Source organism: Leuciscus leuciscus (assembly GCF_965113295.1).
Source record: "Leuciscus leuciscus genome assembly, chromosome: 10".
Taxonomy (NCBI): Eukaryota; Metazoa; Chordata; class Actinopteri; order Cypriniformes; family Leuciscidae; genus Leuciscus; species Leuciscus leuciscus.
The window spans coordinates 6586875-6607497 of record NC_138734.1 but is presented as its reverse complement, the minus strand read 5'-3'; the positions used below and the strand labels follow the sequence as shown (position 1 = coordinate 6607497).

Sequence of the window (20623 nt, the reverse complement as noted above, 5' to 3'; positions counted from 1 at the left end):
AATACATCTATCATTAAAAGGATTAAATATGTCACTTTGCTGTTGTCAAGTTACTAATCGATCACCCCCGTGGAACTGAGCAATAGTTTGTCCCAAAACCATGTGACCTGCATCACATGATTGCATTGGCTGACATTTTAAACCGGTGAGTGGACTCTGATTTTCTTCAACATTTCTTTGATAATAGTGCATTTAATGAGAGTGCAAAATATAATAATAATAAAACACCGTGGGTGACCAAATAAGACAATAATGTCAACTATGTTACCTGTCAACTATGTTACTAAGAAATATCAATGTTGCTGATGTTAGTCATAGACATGATTATATATATTTTTATAGTTAACCCTGTTTTTAAGTTATAGTTTATATATAACTGTACTTGTCATAGTTCAAAACAGTATAACCAACAATATACTGTTCAGAATTTTGGGATCAGTAAACATTTTTTTTAAAAATGTTTTTGAACTAAATAAAAAAAATGTGTATTTCTGTGATACATTTTCTTAATCATAACTAGTCTTCAGTGTCACATAATCCTTCAGAAATCATTCTAATTGATTTGGTGCTCAAGAAACATAAATAAATAATAAAACAGTGCTGCTCAATATTTTTGTGGAAACTGATATATTTTTTCAGGATTCTTTGATGAATAGAAAGTTCAAAATAACAACATTTATTTGAAATAGATAAATGTATTTACAGTCACTTTTATTAATTTAATGCATCCTTGTTGAATAAAAGTTTTTTTGTTTTTTTTTACTGACCCTAAATGTTAGAATGATGTCTTCACATGATCCATTACTATGTAACAATCCATCATTTCCATGATTTTGACAGATGTCGGCAGCAGAGAAACAGCGCAGATACCGGGCTCGGCGGGATGCCGATCCCTCAAGAAGGGCACAATATTTAGAAAAGCAGAGAGAGGCATGGTACAGACTGATAAGACTAGGAAATGTGAAACCAATCGCAGAGTTGAGTGAGAGCGAGAAACAAAGCAAAAGAGACAAATGGAGAAAAGCCCAACAGAGAAGAAGACAAAAAAAGCAAATGCTAGAAAACATAATTACTCCAGCAGACAGCCCTGAATGTGACCAGACACCTGAAGAGTCAAGGTAGAGAGCTACGTTTATGTCCTTTTAAGATTTTTTTTATTTAAATGTATTTTTTATACTGATATGCTATAAAATAAATGTTCATGTAGTCAATAATGTGTCTGGTCAACAATGTTACTCACATCAACTATGTGACCCATTACTGTCAACTGTGTTTGTGTGTGTATTTTATATATATATATATATATATATATATATATATATATATATATATATATATATATATGTGTATATATATATACGTATATATACGTATATATGGTCACACTTTAGATTAGGGTCCAATTCTCGCTATTAACTAACTATTAACTATGACTTTTGCCTCAATAAACTTCTAATGACTGCTTATTAATATTGAGTAGGATTAAGGGATATAGAATATGGTCATGCAGAATAAGGCATTAAAGGGGAACTGAAACGAAATAGGAAGTAAAGGTGATATAACAGATGTGTTATCATTGTTATTTGTGGTAGGACACTTAAAACTGCTTAAGTAGTTACAAGGGGGGGGGGGAACAGTGATGTTAGTTTGTTGTTTTGCTACTAGGGCGCAGCCATCTTGAGCTTCAGCGGTCCGTGACGTCACTGGCGTGGTAGACTACCTTGACAGCTCCAGCAAAATGGCATCTCAAGAGCATGTGCTTTATAAGTACTAATAAAACAGCCAATATTCAAGTAATATGTGTGCTAATAAGCAGCTAGTTAATAGAATACACACACACACACACACACACACACACACACACACACACACACACACACACACACACACACACACACACACACACACACACACACACACACACACAATTGACATTAACGGCTCACATAGTTGATGTGAGTAACAGTTGATATGGTAACACTAATTTTACAGTGTTCTTACATATTTTACATAAACTTTACTGTAGTATTAACTGTAAATTATGCATAATTACATACTATAACCCTAGACCAAACCCTAATCATTAACCCAGTATGTACATGTTGTTAATAATACTTTTGTGTAATTACACTGTAACAACTGCATTAAAATATAGTGTGACCATATTTTTTAAAATGACTTGAATGCTGTTTCTGACATGCGATAAAGTATTTTGCATATCCCATAGAACTAATAGCATATCTGATGAAAATTATTTAGATGCAGACTTACGATTAAGAAAAAATGTCGTTATCCATTTATAGAATCAGAGAGTCTGTCCAAAAACGTGAAATCTGAACATTTAATGTGTCTAAAATGCCCCCCAAAAAGAGTAATTATCTTTTTGAAAACTGCTAATAAACTATGGAGCACAGTTATTTTAGTATCATTGAGATACTAGTATACTATTATAGTATGTTTTGAATTAGTCATAATTATTTATTAAAAAATTCTGTTTTCATTTAAATTTTAGTTAAAGTTTTAGTAATTTTGTTTTGCGTTTTGTCATTCTTAGTAGTTTTTGAAAAAATAATTCTATATTTTTATTTATTTCTGTTTTAGTTAACTAAATGGAAAATGAGAAATGTTGCCTTGGCAAGTAGCTGAAATAAAATAAGTTTATATATAAGGTAAAGTTTATTTTATTTCATGTTACGAAAGTAATTTTTTTTATGGTTTTGGTTAACTATAATAACCCTGTTTTGGAGACACTGCCGGCCTGTGTGAGTGATGACGTGTGTGACAGTCTATTAAACCTTCACTCGCATCCCAGGCACAGTCACACGCACGCGCTCGGGGGCACGCGCATCACATGTAAAGCCCAGCTTGTGAATGTGAACGCGAGGATCCGCAGAGGAAGAGACTCTGACAGGTACTTCGCTGAAGGCTGACCTGAATTTTTTTTTTAAGGCCTTTAGTGTTTTTGTCTCTGAAGGCTGACTGGCACTAATACCCTACTGGCGTTGAGATCTATATAGAAAGCCACTTAACGTTTGTTCGATAGATAAATAAGATAGTTTGTCCTTAGTGTTTTGTTTTATCTTCAGTAAACGCTTCGAGGAAATTTCAGATTAAGTACTCGTATCCTGCTTTTCTCTGTTCACCTCGGTAAGTAGTGTTTGGAACATTTTATGCTTTTTGTTTCAGTATGCTAACTTAACGTTACTTCTGTTGTCGTTAGGTTTTTATTTTATTTTTTGGTCGTAACAGTTAACCGTTAACGTTACTTGTGTAGCTGCTATCGGATTGGTAAATCTTTCCTTTTCAGTTATCTCGTCTTTCCTCAACTTAATGGATGTAGCTGCTACTTTCTTAAATATTTTGAATATTAAATAATACCTATATAAAATTGTGTAGTTTTAGCCTGCGTGCTAAATCTGTACTGTGTAAGTTAACGTTATCACATATGGAACAAAAGCAACAGGTGTCTGAACGTTTAGTTGAAGACACTTAAACATCTCCCTTTTTTAAACGTTCTGGTGTCAAATATGTAATAAAAAAATAAGTTATAACTTAATAATTCGATTTTTACGCGCTGAAATAAATCACACATGTAGCTAGCCTGTTAGCTTGCTAGCTCAAAGAGGCTGTCTTGGGTTTTTGGCCAGAGTTTGCTGTTGTAGGTTATGATTGATTTTCTAGGCTTTTCATGTGCAGTCGAATCTGCCTGACATGAATATGAAAGAAAAACAAAGAGAAAACAGAAAGAACAGAGCTACTGTATGTGTTGACTGACCATCAGCTGCTGGCCCCTGAGTGAAGTGAGCACAACAAAGAACTGCAGCATCTTCAGTTTTGTTCCTCACATCATGAGCGTGTAAATACTCTGACATTGGTTCCTCTAGCTAGAAGAGAATAAATCTTTTTCAATGTCAAGGACAATTAAAACAATTAAGCTCTGTTAAGCTTTGTTAACCTAACCGAACACTTGATGTTGGTCGATCTATCTGTCTACATATCTTGGATCAACACATTTTTTTTTTTGTAGGAGTCGAATGGCCTCTGTTGTTACAGTGAAGACAGAGAAGCGTCCTTCCCCCGACTCTGAGGATGGCGACACAGTGGCTAAGAAGGCTAGGTATGAAAACAGATGTTCATGTATTGCTTTGCTGCCAGCACATTCCTATGGCATTATTCATTCATTGCAATCAGCCCCTGTTTGTTCATCTGTTCTGACAAACATGTTTTTACAAAGAACTTCCTGGTAATGATGATATCACCCAGGCGTTTTTATTTTCATATTCGGTAACACTTAATAAGTTTTCATTAGTTAAAAAGGTGCTGTAAGCGATTTCTGAGAAACAATGTTGAAAGTGAATTGGACCTAGCAGCACAACACACTTGTTGCTAATCAGCAGTAGGGTAGTATCCCAGTATCCCTACCCATAAGTTATCCCTAATATCATAAGGAAATGATAGGTGAAAAAGAATGATGTAGAAGCCCCTAACCCTTGTTGTAAGCCTAAACTTGAGATTAACTGTAAACCTATCCTTCAAATCTGATTGGTTGATTGGAATGTTGTTCCAGGATCAACAAGGGTGTTGATCCAAGAACATGTTTTACTTGGTGAAATCACGTTCACTAGAGTATTGCATGAGACAGATTATGAAAGAATTAGTGAGACAAATCAAAATACATAATCAAAAATATGTATCCCCCCACTTCAGAGATCTTAACTGTATCACTATGCAGATAAAAAAATATACAACAGTTGACTCATTCAATACATTGAGTGCAACCCTATCAATTTATGATTTTCTCCAATTATTTAATTTTCATTTTTACATGAATTGTTAACTGTACTCGTCAAGCTCAAACTTTCAGCTCTTATTACGCAAGTAAAAATGATTTAACAAATGTTTTTTCTTTATTTTATGGTATAAGTTTATCAGTAACAACAAACCCACAAGAAAAACCCAAATTAAATAGTCCCTTCTGAGTGACAGCTGAACGTACAATAGTCCACAAACATTACAAAATGTCTCATGAGTTTGATAGACCTCCTTTTACTGGCTGTTTAAAAAAAGTCAGAAGTCAGTTTAAGCTGTGCATTTGTATACAGCTCTGCAGCGTAGTTTCATCCATATGCATGTCTCCTCTGACCTGACTACATTTCCTCCATCTCTGCTGACTATAGGAAGTTGTTGCCCAGCCTGAAGACCAAGCGTGCCCCTGAGCTGGTGCTGGTGATCGGCACGGGGGTGAGTTCAGCTGTAGCTCCTCAGGTGCCCGCGCTGCGCTCCTGGAAAGGTCTGATCCAGGCGCTGCTAGATGCTGCCAATGACTTTGATCTGCTAGAGGAGGAAGAGAGCCGCCGCTTCCAGAAAAGTCTGCAAGAGGACAAGAACCTGGTGCACGTTGCTCATGACCTCATTCAGAAACTTTCTCCGGTAAGAAAATTTCATAGGTTTTTCTTATACGTGTTAAATAAAGAGTTAAACTTAAGTTTTTTAGTTTGAAGTGTTGATAGTACATTTACATGCATGCGTTTGGCTAAAGCAACTTACGTTTCATTCACTTGATCAGTTTTTGCATTCTCTGGGAATCAAACCCATAAGCTTGCAGTTGCTAGTGCTATACTAATATTTTTTTGAGCTACTGTACAATATGCTGGAGTAGATCTAGGTGTGTTAATTAATAGAGATTTTATTATTGCTTATTTTAATGACACAGATTTCCCAAATCAATTTGATTTAGATTCACAAGCTCTTTATTTGATTCGATTCAGATTCAAATCCAATGTCAATATTTTTGGATATATTATATTGGCCATTCAGAACATTTCAGTATTTCTTAAGGAAAACAGCCTCTCTACGAAAGCTGTAAACTATATAAAGAACCCTGTCTGTTGCCCCTTTTTACAAGATGTCATATGTCTTAAGTGTCTCCAGATTGTGTCTGAGAATCTGTAAAGTTTCAGATCAAAATACCCCACAAATAATTTATTATACTATGCCCAAAATGCCCCTTTTTGGTTAGAAGCAAAAACACACTGTTTTTGTGGGTGTATCTTTAAATGTAAAGGAGCCACTGCTCCCCACCTCCCTTTCCAGAAGAGGGCTGTGCCTTTACAGCTCGTGCCGCAGAGACTCTGGCAATAAAACAATGAAACAGGAGAAACAGTATTAAAGGGATAGTTCACTTTGAAATTAATTTTTGGTATGTTTTAGCTTACCTCAAGGGCATCCAAGATGTAGGTGTCTTTTTTTCCGCAGTAGTTTCAATTTTGATATTTTTAGGTCAAACCGTTCTTGTCTGTCAGTCATATAATGCAGGTCTATGGTCACGGTCTCAAAACACAAGCACAGAGTCCAAATTAAAACAATTCCCCGTCGTCCAAATTAAACAATTCCCCATCGTAAGTACACATTGATGGCCTAAGACACGAAACGAGCGGTTTGTGTGAGAAAACGAACAGTATTTATATCGTTTTTACCTCTTATACGCAGACATGTCCGAGTGATCTGATCTGACGTGTACGCAGACTGGTGCATAGATATATACACACTAGATGTCGCCTTGTCTACGGCAGTTCATTGGAACGAATGTCTTTAAGGCGACTTCTAGTGTATATGAAGAGTTCAGATGCAAAAGCCTCTAAATGCCATCTGACATTTTCTCATAGAATGATCATTTTTATCAAGCTTGTATATTTAAGTTCAGTAATTTCACTTAAATGACAATTAATAGGTAATCTTCATTGCCATTTAAGTGAAATTATTGAATTTAAATATACGAGCTTGATAAAAATGATCATTCTATGAGAAAATTTCAGATGGCATTTAGAGGCTTTTGCATCTGAACTCTTCATATATCTATGCACCAGTCTGCGTACACGTCAGATCAGATCAGTTGGACATGTCTGCGTATAAGAGGTAAAAACGATATAAATACTGTTCGTTTTCTCACACAAACCGCTCGTTTCGTGTCTTAGGCCATCAACGTGTACTTACGATGGGGAATTGTTTAATTTGGACGACGGGGAATTGTTTTAATTTGGACTCTGTGCTTGTGTTTTGAGACCGTGACCATAGACCTGCATTATATGACTGACAGACAAGAACGGTTTGACCTAAAAATATCAACTACTGCGGAAAAAAAGACACCTACATCTTGGATGCCCTTGAGGTAAGCTAAAACATACCAAAAATTTATTTCAAAGTGAACTATCCCTTTAAGCCTTTCCACAGAACGCGTTATTGCATTTCAGTGTGCTGCTTTACCAGTATTTTCTATGTAAACGCCCTAGACATTTTTTTTTTCTCCCATTCAGGGCCATTCACACACACATTTACATACACTGTTTATGATTTATGGGCAATATAAAAATAGAAGTGGTTGGATCTTTACCATTATAGGGTGGTTGTGTACACACACTACCAACACACATTTATGTTCAAACACCATGTAAAAGTGAATTTCATAATAGGCAGTACCCTTTAATATTACAGGTTAAAATTAACAACAGTCCAAATTGAATTGGTTTTTATTTTTTAGAAATATGCAGCACCCAAATAAAAACTTCAAGTTTAATTTAAATGTTTGCATTTGATGATATAATTATGTTTCTATTCCAGTTCGTTGTTAAAATATAAAGATTTAAATGGTGGTGGTCAAATAAACTTGTTTTCATGACAGATTTTTGCAAACATACAATAAATGAGACCTCACTAACAGGTTAAGTAAAAATATAATGAATGATATATTAAGCATATATTAAGCAACTATAACTATACTCTCTATAGTTATTTTGTCTAGCTGACTAACGAGCTGTAAACATTAAATGGCTTTCCTGAGGTAAATGTAACATTACATGACATTGTTTACAAGCCATTTTATTGACGTCTTTCCGTGGGAGAAAATCTGATTGAGTAATTACGTGAGACATGATACATTTCAACAAGTTGTACTGTTTCTTTCAATATACCTTCTTATGTTTATTCATGTTTATTTTATACTATAACTAGTAGTAAAGAGGAAGAGATGACGGTTCACAGCGATCTGTCACGCCACATTAAATGGCACAATTTTTTGATTGTTTCAATTTCTTGATAAAATTAACAATTTGAAAGCTGAGACTTTTTTCTAATCCAAAGTTACAAAGCACCAAGCTTATTACAATTATTGAATGGCCGGCGCACTACAAATAACACAACAGAAAAAAGCATAGATAGAAAAATCTATCTTGGGATTTAAAAATCAATATCAGATTCACTATATTGTCAACCCAGCCCTAAAATCTTATGGCTTATACCATAAATTAGTAGTAAGTTTGTAAAGAAACACTTCAAATTTCCTGAGGGAAAAAAACATTTGTACATTTTTTTTTTTATGGTGGGGTTAGTGAAAATGTTGGCAGGGTGAGAAAAATCCTATCCTTTGAGCTCTGATCATGAGCACAATGGCAGGCAGTGCGTGGAAGAGCACAACTTTGAATTTGTCCACCATTAGTCAGTTCCTTTCTCTCTGGCTAGAATGAGGTGTTGAGCCACGTGCCACCTGTGTTGTTGTTGTTTTTGTCAACCTGTCAAAACAGCGCACAGTGATTTATCCCTGTTTTTCATTGTCAAGCTCTTATAGCAATTGCATCCAAACCCACCAGTGTGGCTAGAGGATTTAGATGGCATTAGGCCTGTGAAAGGGAGTTTGGTAATGTATTTCAATTCCAATGCTGGTGTTTCATCGCTTGGAATGGTTGTAGCTGAACAATCCACATAAAAAAAAACAACTCTCCTAGAAAAACATCAGCCTGCAGTCTTTCACCATCCCAGTAAATTTCCAAGCTCAGTTTGTTTGTTATTGTTAATTGCAATGCCCTGGGGCCTGTACCATGAAGGTAGCTGAACAAACTCGGGGTTACAGGATTAGTTTTGAGTTGACAAAACCAAACCGATGCAATCAGGCTTTATTGGTACCATGATGCAGCTCATCAACTTTCTCTGTCAACTCAGGCTTTGATCCTCAAGCTATGATTACTCCACGCGCGCGTGCACATAAAAGAGTGACGTCGACACTGAACAACCAATCGCGGGTAGAGCGTGAGCGATATATTTTCCCGCGGAGGAGCAAGAGATAATCATTCAGAATTACGATGAATTTAAATATGTATTTCAAGCTCGAAACAATACGGTCTCTGCTGCCAAAGCAAGAGAAGACTGTTGGAGAAAGATTGCTGATTGTTAATGTGTAAGTTAAACAAATACGTTCTATATTTATGTAAAATTATGTATGTATGTTTAGCCTATATGTGTAATATAGCCTATAGCCTATTTTTATAATATATAAAAAATGATACATGCACATACATAATTTTACATAAATATAGAACGTATTTGTACTACTAAGAAAGCTAGGGAATCCTATCATAAGATTAACAGAATAATAATAAAGATTTAAAATAATTCTTAACATGTATTATATTGTATAGTACATTTGTGCAATTTGCTTCTTTTTTTTTTAAATAAAAAAATGTGTTCATGTGATGTCACCCTATCAATATATCTTACCGGCAATTTTATAAAAGCCCTCTTTTATGGACATGGCCGATAAATGTCCGGGGAACACTATTCATGAAACTATTCATGTACTCCTGCAGAGCGAGGACCACCTTACGAATGCATTCGTTCGACAAACCGTGTTTTCCCCTATAGCTTCTGTGCGTCACCCACCGTGCAGGAATGTACCACTTGCAACAAAAAAAAAACGCAACGCAGTATTTGCGGTACAGTAAGTGCATGAATTCGACGTGTTAAATTCTTTATGTGCGGCTCAAGAAGTTCGCAAAGATAAGACATTCCTTCCGCGGAAAATCTGTATCTTTCATACAAGTAACTATCAGGAAAGGCAAGGGGATTTTGTCTGGCTAAAAACTCTTTCTCTACGAAGTGCTCGTCAAACAATTTGCGCTGAGATGTCCACCGGATTTGGAAGAAAAGGTGAAGTCATTGCAACAGACACTGGGAATAAGTTACGTCACCTATATGTTTCTTTGCTCTCATCTGATTGGTCAAACATCAGTCTGAGATCTTGAATCCAGAACATAACCTGCCCCGGAGCAGGTTAGCCGCGCAGCGTAAGATACCATGGCAACGAACACCGATTCAAGCCAAGCTACTTTCATAGTACCTAAAACCCAGGGTTGGCGGAAACTAAACTGAAACATAGCTGGCTAGCCACCTAAACCGGCTTCATGGTACAGGCCCCTGGAGTTAAAGCTAGGGTAAGCAATAGTGAGCTAGCTTTGAAAGCATAAGATCCCACCCTTTCAGAGCATCTCCAAAGCCACACCTCCTCCAAAACACATGAACGCACACAGCCAGAGCAGAGTCTGCAAAGCCTCACGAGAGACTACGTTAAATTACCTCGTCTCAAAGAACATTACATTACAATAATTATTATTATTATTTACCTTTATTTTACCAGGAAGTCTCATTGAGATCAAAAATCTCTTTTACAAGAGAGACCTGGCCAAGGTAGCAGCCATACATAAACAACATATTAAAGTGCTACATACAAGGAAGCAGCCATACATAAACACAACATAGTAAAAAATAAAATATATATACTACTGTACATACATACAATCATGCAGAAATCATTCAAATACAAGGACCTCTCAAGAAAAACAACTACATGTCTCCTTTACCATATTACAATAATAATGAACTTAAAGAACTTGCAGAGCTCATTCGTATAAATCTGAGTCTTCGCAGCTATTATTTACGTTCCAAAACTGACTGTGTTTAACTGAATACTTGCCAAGACGGGCATTTTTACATAATTTGGTGTGTATTTGACTGTTTAAACGCAGCACAAGCTGTTTGAGACTGAGAGCCGGGTTGTGCGCTCCACTTATATAGATCAGTGGTGTGAGCGCGTAACCTGCAGTGAAGATTAAAATTAGGAGCAATACAAGCACTATTTAACCGGAGCGAATGAGACGAGTGAGTTAGAGGGGGCAGATGTGTGTCACTTCGCCGTCGGAGAGAAGAGAGCGAGAACGCGCAGTTGACGTTATTGCCTGTGCCGTTGGCAACAAAACGAGCCGAATCGGAAAGATGTGAGACTGACCGACCGTTCACTGGTCTGGGCCAATCATGCGGAAAATCAGCTGATTCTGATCCCTGGCCGGTCGATCGGTGCATCTCTATCTCATAATTACGGTTATGACATGGTGTGAACGCAGCATAAGCTCAGTGTTTTGGTCTACAACTCTGCATAGCCTTACAGAACACTCTGATGACGTGTGATGTCTGTGTGAGCAGGGTGTGCGGACGTATGGAAATATACTGTATGTTGACAGGTAAGGTAGGACATCCTATCATTGCATTGGGGCCGAATGCAATGATTGGACAAAAACTTTGTTTGGTCCTGAGACTTCCACAGAAGATATATATATACATACATTTTTTAATATTTAGACCACTTCTATTATTGATTGCTATCAGGATGTGAAGAGAGTTTCAACCAGTTTAATAAAAAGTGTTTATGTAAAATATCGCCTACCCAAACTTTAAGGTCTCAAATCTCCACAGGTCTTTTAATGGTTTAACCTACTTGTGTGAGTTTTGAGCCTTAAGTGAGCAGAGCAGATCCTAGTGAATCAAATGACCTGTTGGAGTTCAGCGCAGAAAATGAGGCTAATCTGAACATGCATCCAGGATTCGCACCTCAAGAACAACAGGCCACGGCTAGACAATAATCCAGTCAGCTTTTGCGTTATATATTTCTTTAGTTAGGCATGCTTTGTAATGCTCGCTGCAAGTCGGAGGATGCCAGTCAAAATAAACATTAACATGTTTGAGCATGAAAGTCATGGTTCAGACTTCAAAGCTATCGAGTTACTGCATGTGTTGATAAGCACACAAAAAAGTCCAAAACCTTCCAAATATGATTGTTAATCTACTTTCTCAGTGCTTGTTGCTCAATGCTGTTATTTTTCACTGACTACCTAAATCAGGGCTCCAGACAAATAAATCAATAGATAACATTGAATTTTACATGAATGAAACAAGGCTGTGAGGGATAGATTTACAGTCTTAATAATGTCATGTGCTGTATTCTAGATCACATGTCATTTTAAAAACTCACAACTTTCAAAGTTTTTTGTCTGCTGAAAGGTTTTTGGAAAGATGTTTCATCAAATGAACAATCTGTATGTTTTTAAGCAACAGTACAATCCACTGAACACACTTTACTTCTATCCTTCAGCCTCATTTTCATTCCTGTCAATAATGAAATATGCACTGCACTGACTATAGACTTTAAACAGCTGCCACATAATTTTTTTTTTTTTAAGGTGTAACAAGAATATACTGGCATTTTACACTTTTAAAACACTTATTTTCAGTCATCCTGCCGTGTGTATGTCTGCCCTCCTTTCACAACATTTTCATTAATCTTTTCCCACTGAAACTTTGATGCGCAACGTCTCATTTTGTCAACACAACAAGTGAAGTCATAGGCAACTCTTCACAGAACACGCAAGTAAAAAGACATTACATGCACATTTTTAATTCATAACGTGTACATTTAAATAGTCTTAGGCCCTGTAAATCTCGTTCGCGTGGTTTACATCTGTTTAGCACTGACCACACGTGATCAGACGACCGAGACGGATGTTAATACCAGATGTAAACAGTTAAAAGACACCTACACCTCTAAGATCAGAGGCATTAGTTCACAGCAGGTGTGGAGGTGCTGATAATTAGCCTTCTTCCTGAGAAAGTGGATTCTGCAAGCTATTCATAGCAGCCTCTCTCTCTCTCTCTGGTTTTCCATGTGCCTCGGCCAAGCTCAGAGAATGAATTCAGCTCAGTGTAATGAGATTGAGTATGACCAGGACAAGGGCACTGCTGTCAGAACTACTCTATTCTCAGCGCTCTCGACACGATCTCTCATACTTTCCAGTGTTTGAAATCAAATCATGTACAGTGTCTAATTAACACTTTACTGACTGAAATGGAAGTCACTGTAATTCCCCCAGATAATGTATAAATCAAGCTAATTTAATTGCCTACAATTTTAGCTTAAATATATGAATTAAGTACTTGGTTTCTTGTATTGTGTTCCATAGAGCACATTTCAATGTCCTCAAAGGTGATAATGTTTATATATCCCTTCTAAAAGCAGGCTATGTAACATTGTTGTACACTCCAAAAAGAGTTATTTAAATAGACCTGAAGTTGTTTTGTTTTTTCCAAACATCTCAGATTTCTTTTTCACCTCATGCGTTTTTCTGTAGCGGACGGGAAATGTACGCTCCACCTTTTTTAAAGACTGCCTCTACGAGGTGTTTGATGACCTGGAGTGTAAGATGGAGAACGTTGGGAAGCATCTCCTCCGCTCTGTGCTGCAGTTGATGGAGAGCGGTGCTCTGGTCCTCACCACCAACTTTGACAACCTGTTAGAGATCTACGCTGCCCACCAAGGGACCAAGCTGGAGTCTTTGGATCTCACAGATGAGAAGAAGGTACCTGTTATGTTTCCTTAAGAACTTTAAAGTATAAATTAGCTGAATAAGCATTACAGATCAGACTTGCCCTATTAGGCGCTTACAATGTTTTAAATTTGAATAGTAAAGGAGGTCTAACTTTTTGATTTGGATTCAGTCAATGCATAAATGTAGCATCAATGAAAGAAGATACTTGATTTATCTGAACCAGTGTTTGCCAACTTTTTTTTTTTTTGCCGTAGCACAGTTTTGATAAGTAAAAAATCCCACGGCACACCGCCAAGCATTAAAATAACAAAATTGCACAAACATGCTTTGCTTTAAATGGCATATTAAAACTGGATATTCTATTTAAAGTAGTTGGCTACTCACACTTAATGTGAAACTTGAGCTTAAAGGGATACTTCACCTCTGGAAAGATGAATGTGTATTTAAAATAGGTCATTTATGTAGAAGAAATTATTTTTGAATTTGGAGCTTTCTAGACTGAGAAAAGCCAGAAAATGTATTTTTGGCTTATGTGGATGAAAGACAACAACTCCCAGAATGCACTTGCTTCGCTGCCCTAGGAGGCCACTCCCAAGCCACGCCTACCGGTTAGAGAGCGCAGTTGAAAACAAGAAGGCTAGGCTACTAGTGAGACTCCGTGACGAGTTTGCCCGGTATTTCGCGATCGCCCAAAATGTCCGGGATTCGGCTTTTGCGTTCTACAGTCGCCATTTATTATATTTTCCTGTGGCGAGATTACTGAGACGCACCGATCTCGTATCTCTCACGGAGGAGCGGGAATTTTCTTAGCAATGTTAAAACGCACATCAACCGATCACTTGTTTAGCGTTCATGTAAACACTACATTCAGATTCACCAATCGGAATGAATTCAGTTAGATTGAAGCAAAAGGTGTGCATGTAAACAATGAATGGCGACTGCAGAAAGCAAAAGCCGAATCCCGGACATTTTGGACGATCTCGACGGCCGGACATGTCCGGGAAAAAGAGGATGGTAACCCCTACTACTCAGCTTTCTCCTACTACTCAGCTTTCTCCACAGAGCAAGAGCCTGCTAGCTTAGCTTCCAAAGAAAGACAGCTGATACCATGTGTACATTCTGTGAGTGAGATACCACCCTCTATGGGCGGGTTGAAAACATGCGGGACAGCCCCTCCTACTGGCTGTAGTCTTTAGCCTCTGGCCAAAAAATCCTCCGATGACGCAAAATGATGATTGTTGCGTCATCGGAGGATTTTTTCCAGACAAAAAATACATAAATCTCTCATCTCAGGGGGATATGAGGGTGGAAAGCACGGTAATTCGAAAATATTACAGGTTTTCTACTAATACAAAGCTTAATGCTAAATCCTGAAGTATCCCTTTAAGTCAGATATGAACACAATAAGGTAAAATAGGTAGCTATATCAGGGCTCCAGACTAGATCAAATGGTCGCATTTTGCAACCCCTTTTCCTGTTGGTGCGACTTTGCCCAACTGATAAGAGCTGCCATTTCTGTTGCATATGAGAAAAATCAAACGGCAAATGAAAACACAACGAAACCGCACTATTAATTTGAGCTGCACAGTACGGACCGTTAATCAGCTCAGAACAATAATCGACAATGCAGCGCGAGCTCAGAACAGGTTTTCTCATGAGTCGTTCTCGATCACGCGACACCGTTACTACACAGTGCTGAAAGATCTGGTGAGAAAGCGTTTGAATTCACTGCTGTATTAATAACATCGCATCAAGATCTAGTGAGAGGCATTCAAATTCAGCGCAGAATTCTCTGTTATAAACCACACAGATATCAGATCAAAAAGCGCAAACCAGGACAAACATTGTGCCATGAATGAACAAGTTAAAGAAGGCTTTTCAGTCTAAAAATCACCAACTCTCACCATGGATTTAATGTAGTAACGCTAACTGTAACCATGGTATTGTGGCAGGAATAGGCGAATGCTTTTACATTATTCATTTCAGGGTTCGTACAACCTTTTGAGAGAGAAATTCAAGCACTTTTCAAGGACTTTATTGTGCTTCACACTTTTTCCAGCACTTCATTCAAAGCTCTAAATATTATCCAGTTTAAATGTTATTTTTAATGTGATGACCAAAAACATTATTTGTTGTTCATCAATAAAAGATTGTCCCCATTTGTAAAACTAAAAGTTTTAAGATGTAGGAAAACGAACACGTGGCAAACAAACGCTTTTATTTTATTTTTATAAAAAAAGAAGTGCCAGTAGCACTTATTAGCTTATTAGCCATTTCAACTCCCTAATAAAGTTTTTTATTTATCACGTTTTGCATTTAAATTGATCCCTATTATAAAATATCAAATCATTAAGAAATAAATTTTTATCAAAGTTTGACACTCTTTGTAATTAAGTATAAAGTAGGAAAAGTCACAAAGTCTCATAAAAAAAAAAAAAAAAATTTACATTGCAAAGAATTACACAGAAAGTAAGTAAAGAGCACTCCTTTTATAATCGATGAAGCTGTCTGTCAGTTCAGTATGACACCATCGAAGAACAATGGTACATTAAGAGTAGAATAAAAAATTTTCCCTATAACACTTAGGTTGTTGTTAAAAGTAAATTTTGTCTGCATCTCAACTCAAGCTCAATGCTTTACTGTCAATGTGCATTTCCAAGAAATAAACGTAGTATTATTAGTAACGACCCTTATTAATGCAACAATAGTACATTTATTAGTAAATTGCCTTCATGATTAACAATCCCCCCTCAGCACTACTAAATCAGGTGGCAGGTCATTGGGATCTCAAAGTCCATCGGCAATGTGACATCATATAGGGCGCTATTATTTAGTCTATGATCTAGACCAAAGGATCATAAACCATTGTTTATGTTGCAGAGTGGAATTCCCCTCGGAAATAAATCAGTCACTGGCAGATACAAAAAAAACATCTGAAGAAGAGACCATGAAGACTTGTAGAATAATACTTATCATCAGATCACTAAAAATAATTAAATCAATTTGTGAAATTATGTTCTTCAGATGTTCAGGGCACTGGGTTCATCTCTGTTTGCTTTTGGCCATAAATTTCCTTCAGCACAAAGCAGTGAAAGCTTCAGCTATTAGCCATAAAATCAGCCTTATGGTCCCCGGGCCAAGCGTCATGTAGTGCATTAGTGCATGTAGGCTCTACAGCGGCTCACCTGAAGGGCCCTCTGAAACACAAGTGACTGCATGTTCAGTTCTCTGTCTTTATTAATCAGGCCGTGTGTGGTTTTCCATAGTGTGGCCTTTAGGCTGGGTGTTTATGCACCTTTTCCATCAGATGCCTCTTGATTAGAACCCACAGTCATTAAAAGCAGCTGGACCTAGTGGGAGCCGGATTGGGATCAGTGGAGTATGAAATGCTGCGGTGTGCATGTGTGTGCAGGTTCTGGAGTGGGCTCAGGAGAAGAGAAGACTAAGTGTACTCCATATTCACGGTGTTTACACCAACCCCAGTGGTATTGTACTGCATCCTGCGGGCTACCAGAATGTTCTGAGGAACACAGAAGTCATGGTGAGTAAATGTTTTCTGCTCTCAGGAGAAAATCAAGTCACACCACTGGAAGTTGATAATTCACTGGGGTGGAGGACACAGTGAACCAAAGCATTCTGGTCCGAGGAGATACTCCCTTTTGTAGCAGTTTTTGTTGTTCTCTGTCCAGTCCTTGAATGGGAAGGAAGTTATTTTGAATGAAGATTATGAGGGCACATGAAATAAAATTTTTTTTTTTTAAAATTATGTTCACGGATAAATAATTTATTATAAAAATAAAGGAAGAAAATTGATTTCATGCTAGCTTTAACATTCGAAAATGCAGAACTTAAGACATAAATATTAGCATTGTAATTTTACAGTTCTAATGAAAATATTTTTTTTCTCTTAAATGCTCTATTTTAATTTTAAAGAGAAATATTACAATAGTAAAATTTGTTTGTTTTTATTTAGTAATTGTTATATTTTTAATAATAATATTTATTATTATTATTAAATAGCCATATTGCTATATGATCACAATATTTTACCTAAATTGTGCTCCCTTAAAAAACATTTTTTTTTAATTATTGAAAACAAAACCATAAGTAGTTCAGCATTTTTAAAATGTAAGTATTTCAAACAAAATGTAGTAACATTTCCTTATTACTTGAAAAAATGTAGTCCACCAAATCAAAGTCATGAGGTGAGATTAACGTGCATAATTAACAAATAAAATTAATTTTAATTCATGATATACATTTTAAATACGTTTTACCTTGAAAGATATATTTAATGTTTTTTGAAAATAAACTTTTATTGAAAATGCCATAAATGTTTTTCAAAACCAAATGAAATCATCATGAACTCTTTTGTCTGTTATTTCTCGGTTATCCTTAAAATGTATCTTCCGTCACTCCATGACGTCCGTTCTAATATTGTTTTTGCAGAGGGAGATCCAGAAACTCTACGAAACCAAGTCTTTTGTGTTCCTGGGCTGCGGGAGGACAGTGGACGACACCACCTTCCAGGCACTGTTTCTCGAGGCGGTCAAACACAAGTCTGACCTCGAGCATTTCATGCTGGTGCGGCGAGAGGACGTGGGCGAATTCAAAAAGCTTCGAGATAACATGCTGGACAAAGGCATTAAGGTCATCTCGTACGGCAACGAATACGCCGACCTGCCGGAGTACTTCGAGCGGCTGGCCAATGAGATCTGCAACCGTGATGTGGACCGGGACGTAGTGACCAACGGTTGGGGTAAGCTTGGGCTTCACTTTTAAGATGCGTTACATACAATGTTTGAGGTTTTTCACCTTTTCATTTGCTTGATTCGTTCAGGATCTCCCGTCTCACAAGGCGAAGAAAGTGAAAATGGCTTTACGACCCAGAAAAACCTCCTGCAAGGTTAGGACAGCTTTCGTGTTGTTGCCTGGCTTGCATGCTAAAGGCAATTTGGGCATTTGACTGGAGCATGGCGACGCCTTTTCCCCTCCTTTTCCCTCCTTTCCTTAAATGCATGCTTCTAGAACGAAAGAATCTTAGACCTGAACGCAGCACAAGGGCTTCTGTTGTTGTTTTAAACTCACTACACCTTTCCACTGTCCTCTTCTGCACTTGAGCCCATGTGCGCTGTGGCTTCCTGTGATGAAATCAGCTGATGCTTCTGTTGTAATGAGATCTTCTTCCTGTCTCTCTGTCCAGACTACCACTCGTGACACAAGTGGCAGTCTGAGAACATATCCACAGCTCCGCCGCACAGGTCTGGTATGACCAGATCTCCACGCACAACAGACTCCTTTCTCATACTTAAGCCGAGCGCCGTCAGTACCGGTTCGCTCCACACGGGACAGGCGTCTGTAAAAACACCACCAGGCAAACTGTGAACTCCGGCAACTCAGAAAATGTTTCATGAAACTCTTCATGTGAGTGAAGGAGAAATTTGTGGCTTTTTTTTATGTGGTAATTGAAGTGTGGACCAAGAATGATGTTCAGGGCCAGTCTGATCTTAAACACGAGCGGTCAAATGTAGTGGGTCCTCAATTCCCATTTTTCACATCATCATATGCACCAGCAATATTTAATTAGTGACTGAACCTCACAAAATAAATGTCCATGGGCATTTTTCATCCCAAAATTAAAAGGGAAATAAAAAAAATAAAAACATATCACACTGTTGTTACACATATGTTACATGCTACTGGTCAAAAGTTTGGAATAATTACGTTTTTAAGTCATGCTCACCAAGGCTTTTTTTTTATTTTATTTTTATCAAAATACAATATATAGTAATACTATGAAATATTATTACAATTTAAAAGAACAATTTTCTATTGTAATGTATTTTAAAATGTAATTCATTCCTGTGATCAAAGCTGAATTTTCAGCATCATTACTTCAGTGTCACATTTAATTAAGCAAGGATTCATTAAATTGATCAAAAGTGACAGTAAACACATTTATTATGTTACAAAAGATTTAATTTCAAATAAATGCTGTTCTTTTTAACTTTCTATTCTTGTCAGTGGCAATGGTATAGAATTTGAACGTGATTTTATGAAGATTTGACTTTGTCCCATGTACAGCACTGTGGTCAACCTTTGTTGTATTAATATGTGCTTAATAATAAATTGAACATTGAAAAAAGTATAATGTTTTTCACAAAATAAACAATAATATTTTTAACGTTGATAATGATATAACCATTATTAATAATTATGTACCAATAACTGAGTGTATTATAACAATTTCTGAAGGATCATGTGACACTGAAGACTGGAATAATTTGCATCACAGAATAAATTACATTTTAAAATATGTTCAAAAAGAAAAGTTCCAAATTTCACAATATTACTGTTTTTACTGTATTTTTCATTAAAAAAAAAGTTTAGCCATGGTGAGCATCATCTTTCCAAAACATCCAAACTGTTAACCTGTAGTTTGTGTACATGTTAATTGGTTGAAATATGACTCCTTTTGATATATATGATTTCTTTTACAACTAAATCTGCATTTCAGCTTCCATGAATCTACTTGAACCTGTCACGAGACTGAGAATAATGATATAATGCCATCATTCCTCTCAAGCCACACAACTTTCAATACATGTTATTGCACTTGGACAGTTAGTTCCCATTTATAGTCTTAAATGCTTGGCCAGTAATGCTCTAAAATAAAAAAGTAAACAGTTGTTTATAAACTTTTTGTATTTTAACTCCAGTGGACCACTGTGTAAACATCTCAGTCCACAAATGTCTTGGGTATTTATATGCTATTTTAAAATAAAATATCTGTTTGGTACCAAATGTGTTGTCATTACTGAAAGCAAATACATTTACACATTTGGCAGACGCTTTTATCTAAAGCGACTTGCATTGCATTTTCAAGGTACACATATACATTCTTATCAGTTCTTGCTTTCCCTGGGAATCGAATCCATGACCTTGGCGTTGAATCTCTCGCACAGGCACTAAAAATAGCGTACTTTTGCATTGCAAAATATGGGATCTACATACTGAACAAACAGCACTTCCACTACACTGACATTTTTATCTGAAAAATGCGTAACTGCTCCATCATAAACATAATCAGATGATTCTCAGTAAGCACCGCCCTGATGGATTTGAGTATAACGATTTAAACC

General features: G+C 36.8%; 1 protein-coding gene across 3 annotated transcripts; it reads left to right on the top strand.

Moving 5' to 3' along the window:
• The first annotated feature begins 825 nt into the window (after window positions 1–825).
• fam118b (family with sequence similarity 118 member B) lies at window positions 826–20285 on the top strand. Of its 3 annotated transcripts, XM_082182226.1 has the most exons (9): window positions 826–1118; window positions 2813–2911; window positions 4028–4117; window positions 5178–5430; window positions 13284–13511; window positions 16894–17022; window positions 17931–18240; window positions 18322–18387; window positions 18685–20285. In XM_082182226.1, exons 1-9 carry the CDS (start codon window positions 841–843, stop codon window positions 18696–18698), a joined length of 1467 nt encoding a protein of 488 aa, XP_082038352.1. In that variant the 5' UTR covers window positions 826–840; the 3' UTR covers window positions 18699–20285. The 3 variants fall into 3 exon arrangements, with proteins under 3 accessions (XP_082038352.1, XP_082038353.1, XP_082038354.1); XM_082182227.1 differs by lacking the exon at window positions 2813–2911; XM_082182228.1 differs by lacking the exon at window positions 826–1118 and having other exon boundaries at window positions 2840–3147.
• The last annotated feature ends 338 nt before the right edge of the window (window positions 20286–20623 follow it).

What these genes read in the sequence shown, in the direction of transcription:
- fam118b (XM_082182226.1), top strand. Translation starts at nt 841, where the DNA reads ATGTCGGCAGCAGAGAAACAGCGCAGATACCGGGCTCGGCGGGATGCC. An exon ending in ACAGTGGCTAAGAAGGCTAG is followed by an intron (nt 4,118 to 5,177) that starts GTATGAAAACAG and finishes TGCTGACTATAG; the next exon opens with GAAGTTGTTGCCCAGCCTGA. An exon ending in CGTAGTGACCAACGGTTGGG is followed by an intron (nt 18,241 to 18,321) that starts GTAAGCTTGGGC and finishes TGATTCGTTCAG; the next exon opens with GATCTCCCGTCTCACAAGGC.